The sequence below is a fragment of the Dendroctonus ponderosae genome, unplaced genomic scaffold (genome assembly GCF_020466585.1).
Source record: "Dendroctonus ponderosae isolate FM_Combo_2020 unplaced genomic scaffold, Dpon_F_20191213v2 Dpon_F_20191213_6, whole genome shotgun sequence".
In the NCBI taxonomy this organism is placed as follows: Eukaryota; Metazoa; Arthropoda; class Insecta; order Coleoptera; family Curculionidae; genus Dendroctonus; species Dendroctonus ponderosae.
Window position 1 is genome coordinate 67,545 of NW_026018814.1, and position 2,828 is coordinate 70,372.

Sequence of the window (2,828 nt, forward strand, 5' to 3'; positions counted from 1 at the left end):
TAGAAGACACTTGAGTCTAAAAATACTAAAAAGTTCATTCAAATGGCAGGAAAATATTACTTTTGCGCGCTCGGCGAATGCGAGTCTAAAAATAATCCGTCTCAGGCAAGAGCAGACTCTCAAATAAAAAATCGTAACTTCCAATATAAAGCCGACAGGAATTTGAAATCTCAACATAATATAGAATACACTTGAATCTAAAGTTTCTGACAAGTTTATTCAAATCCCATCAAGTCCTGACTTTTATTCGCTTAGCAAATGTGGTTTTTTGGGCCAGTTTAGAGTCTTTTTACGCTGAAACCAGTGTCGTGCCCGAAGGGCTCGGCACAACAATCGCATTAGATAGTGTTTAGTGTCATTGTTGTGCTGCTTTGCTAAACTTTTCTAGCATAGTTAGTCTCTGATGTAATTAATCGCTTTATATTTGGGTTCAGTATTCGTTACTTCGGATCCTGATGAGTAACGAGTGAGTACTGGAGTAACGAATTGCTAAGTTTGGTTCTTGCGGTTGATGCTGGTTGACTCATTGGCGCCTCCATCGCGTTCTATGGAGGGCATTTCGGCGATTCAAAGTCAGTTAGTTGGATTGAGAGGAAAAATGTATAATGTAGGGTGGGCGCAAACCGCCCTCACCCTGGAAGGGGTATCGTAGCCTCGTGAAACTGAAAAATGCCGCCGTAGGCCGTCGAATCGATAGGAGGCTAGCGCGTCACGTGGTGCGCACGCCAACCAATGCCCGCAGAAAGCCAAGAGATTCCAGTTGGCGAGTTCGGCAAGTTGAAAATAGTTCGAATTCGATAGCGAGCGGGCATGAACGTACTCGGCATCGACATCGAGGCAAAACGTCGTACGTCCGCGATGTGTTTTTAGTGATTTTTCAATCGTCAAACGGCACCATGATGGAAGGTCCCGCTCAGAAGATGTATTCCGAACTGCCTCAGGCGTTGCTGTCCACCAGCAGCCTGGTGCTGCATAGGCATTCGACCAGGTACCATCCGTACCATCGTTTGCACCAGCCGCAGTTTTTCCAACCCGTTCCTCTGCACCACGATCGCGTCTACTTGCGGCAGCGGCCGTTGGATCGGGTGGTGCAAAGCACTGCAGAAGATCAGGACATGCGGAACACCGCTCAGAACGACATGACGTCGAACATTTCCTGCCTCTACCCGGAAATCCTGTCCATCATATTCAGTTATCTGGAAGTGAGAGATAAAGGACGAGTGGCCCAAGTGTGTACGACGTGGCGCGATGCGGCTTACCGTAAGTCGGTCTGGCGCGGCGTCGAAGCCAAGCTGCATTTGAGAAGATCGAGTGTCTCCTTATTCTCCTCGCTGGTCAAGCGAGGCATCAAGCGGGTGCAAATCCTTTCGCTGCGCCGCACATTGCGGGACGTGATCCAAGGCATTCCTAACTTGGAGTCGCTCAACTTGAGCGGCTGCTACAGCATAGGAGACGTGGGCATTGTCCAAGCGCTCACCGCTGAGGTGCCCAGTTTGACCGTCCTCGACCTGTCGCTATGCAAGCAGCTGACCGATAACGCCCTCACGCGGATATCGCAGTTCCTGCGGAACCTGGAGGTGCTGGAGCTGGGCGGGTGCAGCAACATCACGAACGCCGGCCTGGTGCTGATCGCGTGGGGCTTCAAGAAGCTGAAGTGGCTCAATCTGCGCTCCTGCTGGCACATCAACGACCAGGGCATCAACGATCTCGCAATGGGCAACACCTCCCTGGAATATCTGGGGCTGCAGGACTGTCAGCGACTATCGGACGAGGCCCTCAAGCACGTCACCGGCCTCACCTCCCTCCAGTCGCTCAACCTCAGTTTCTGCATCAGCATAACGGACAGTGGGCTCAAGTATTTGGCCAAAATGCCGAACCTCCGCGAGCTCAACCTGCGCTCTTGTGATAATATTTCGGACATCGGGATGTCGTACTTGGCGGAGGGCGGCACCAGGATCACCTCGCTGGACGTTTCGTTTTGTGACAAAATCGGAGATCAAGCACTGATCCACGTCTCGCAGGGCCTGTATAATTTGAAAAGTTTGTCCCTCAGTGCGTGCCAGATATCCGATGCCGGTCTGGAGAAGATCGCCACCACCCTGCACGAACTAGAAACGTTGAACATTGGGCAGTGTTCCCTCATTACCGATAAGGGAATCACCGCCCTCGCTCAGTCGCTGACAAGCCTCAGGTATATAGATCTATATGGTTGCACCAACATCACCACGGTCGGACTGGAAAGTGTAGTCAAGCTGCCAAACCTAAAAATCCTAAATTTAGGCCTTTGGCACGTTAGGTGAAACTCATTCCCGTTTAGATAGAATATTTGCAATGGATTTATAGGTATGCGTTTTTCAATTCGCTGGACTTGTTCGTCTCCTGCGGCCTTTTCCATTTCAAGTGTGCTCAAGGTTTCAACTACCGGTCAATACCAAAAAAATTATGTCCTTAGATTATTAGTTACATTCCATCGTGCTTCATACTGGGGAGCTACTTTTCCATGTCAATTAATCATCAGTATGGTGCCAGTTCATCCAAGCAACCTGTTGGAGAAATACAGTGGACACACTCTCAATGTATGAATAACACAGTACAAAACGATTCTGTATCAGCAGCAATTTGACGACGACTAACTAAAAAGGTTGCTCTCGCGATAAGCAAAAGGTTATGCTGCCTAAGCAATATGGCTTTGTGGTACACATATGGCTGAACTTATTAATAATATTAGCATCATTGAGATTATAGTCTTATTCTAACAGTCCCTCTTAATCTAAATGCTATTTAATATAAATCAATTTTAATCAAACATTAAACACAATTTTCTGCAA

General features: G+C 48.2%; 1 protein-coding gene across 1 annotated transcript; it reads left to right on the forward strand.

Moving 5' to 3' along the window:
• Nucleotides 1-724: 724 nt before the first annotated feature.
• On the forward strand, nt 725-2,822 carry LOC109536339 (F-box/LRR-repeat protein 14). The gene has a single exon (XM_019902514.2). It carries the CDS (start codon nt 897-899, stop codon nt 2,298-2,300), a length of 1,404 nt encoding a protein of 467 aa, XP_019758073.2. The 5' UTR covers nt 725-896; the 3' UTR covers nt 2,301-2,822.
• The last annotated feature ends 6 nt before the right edge of the window (nt 2,823-2,828 follow it).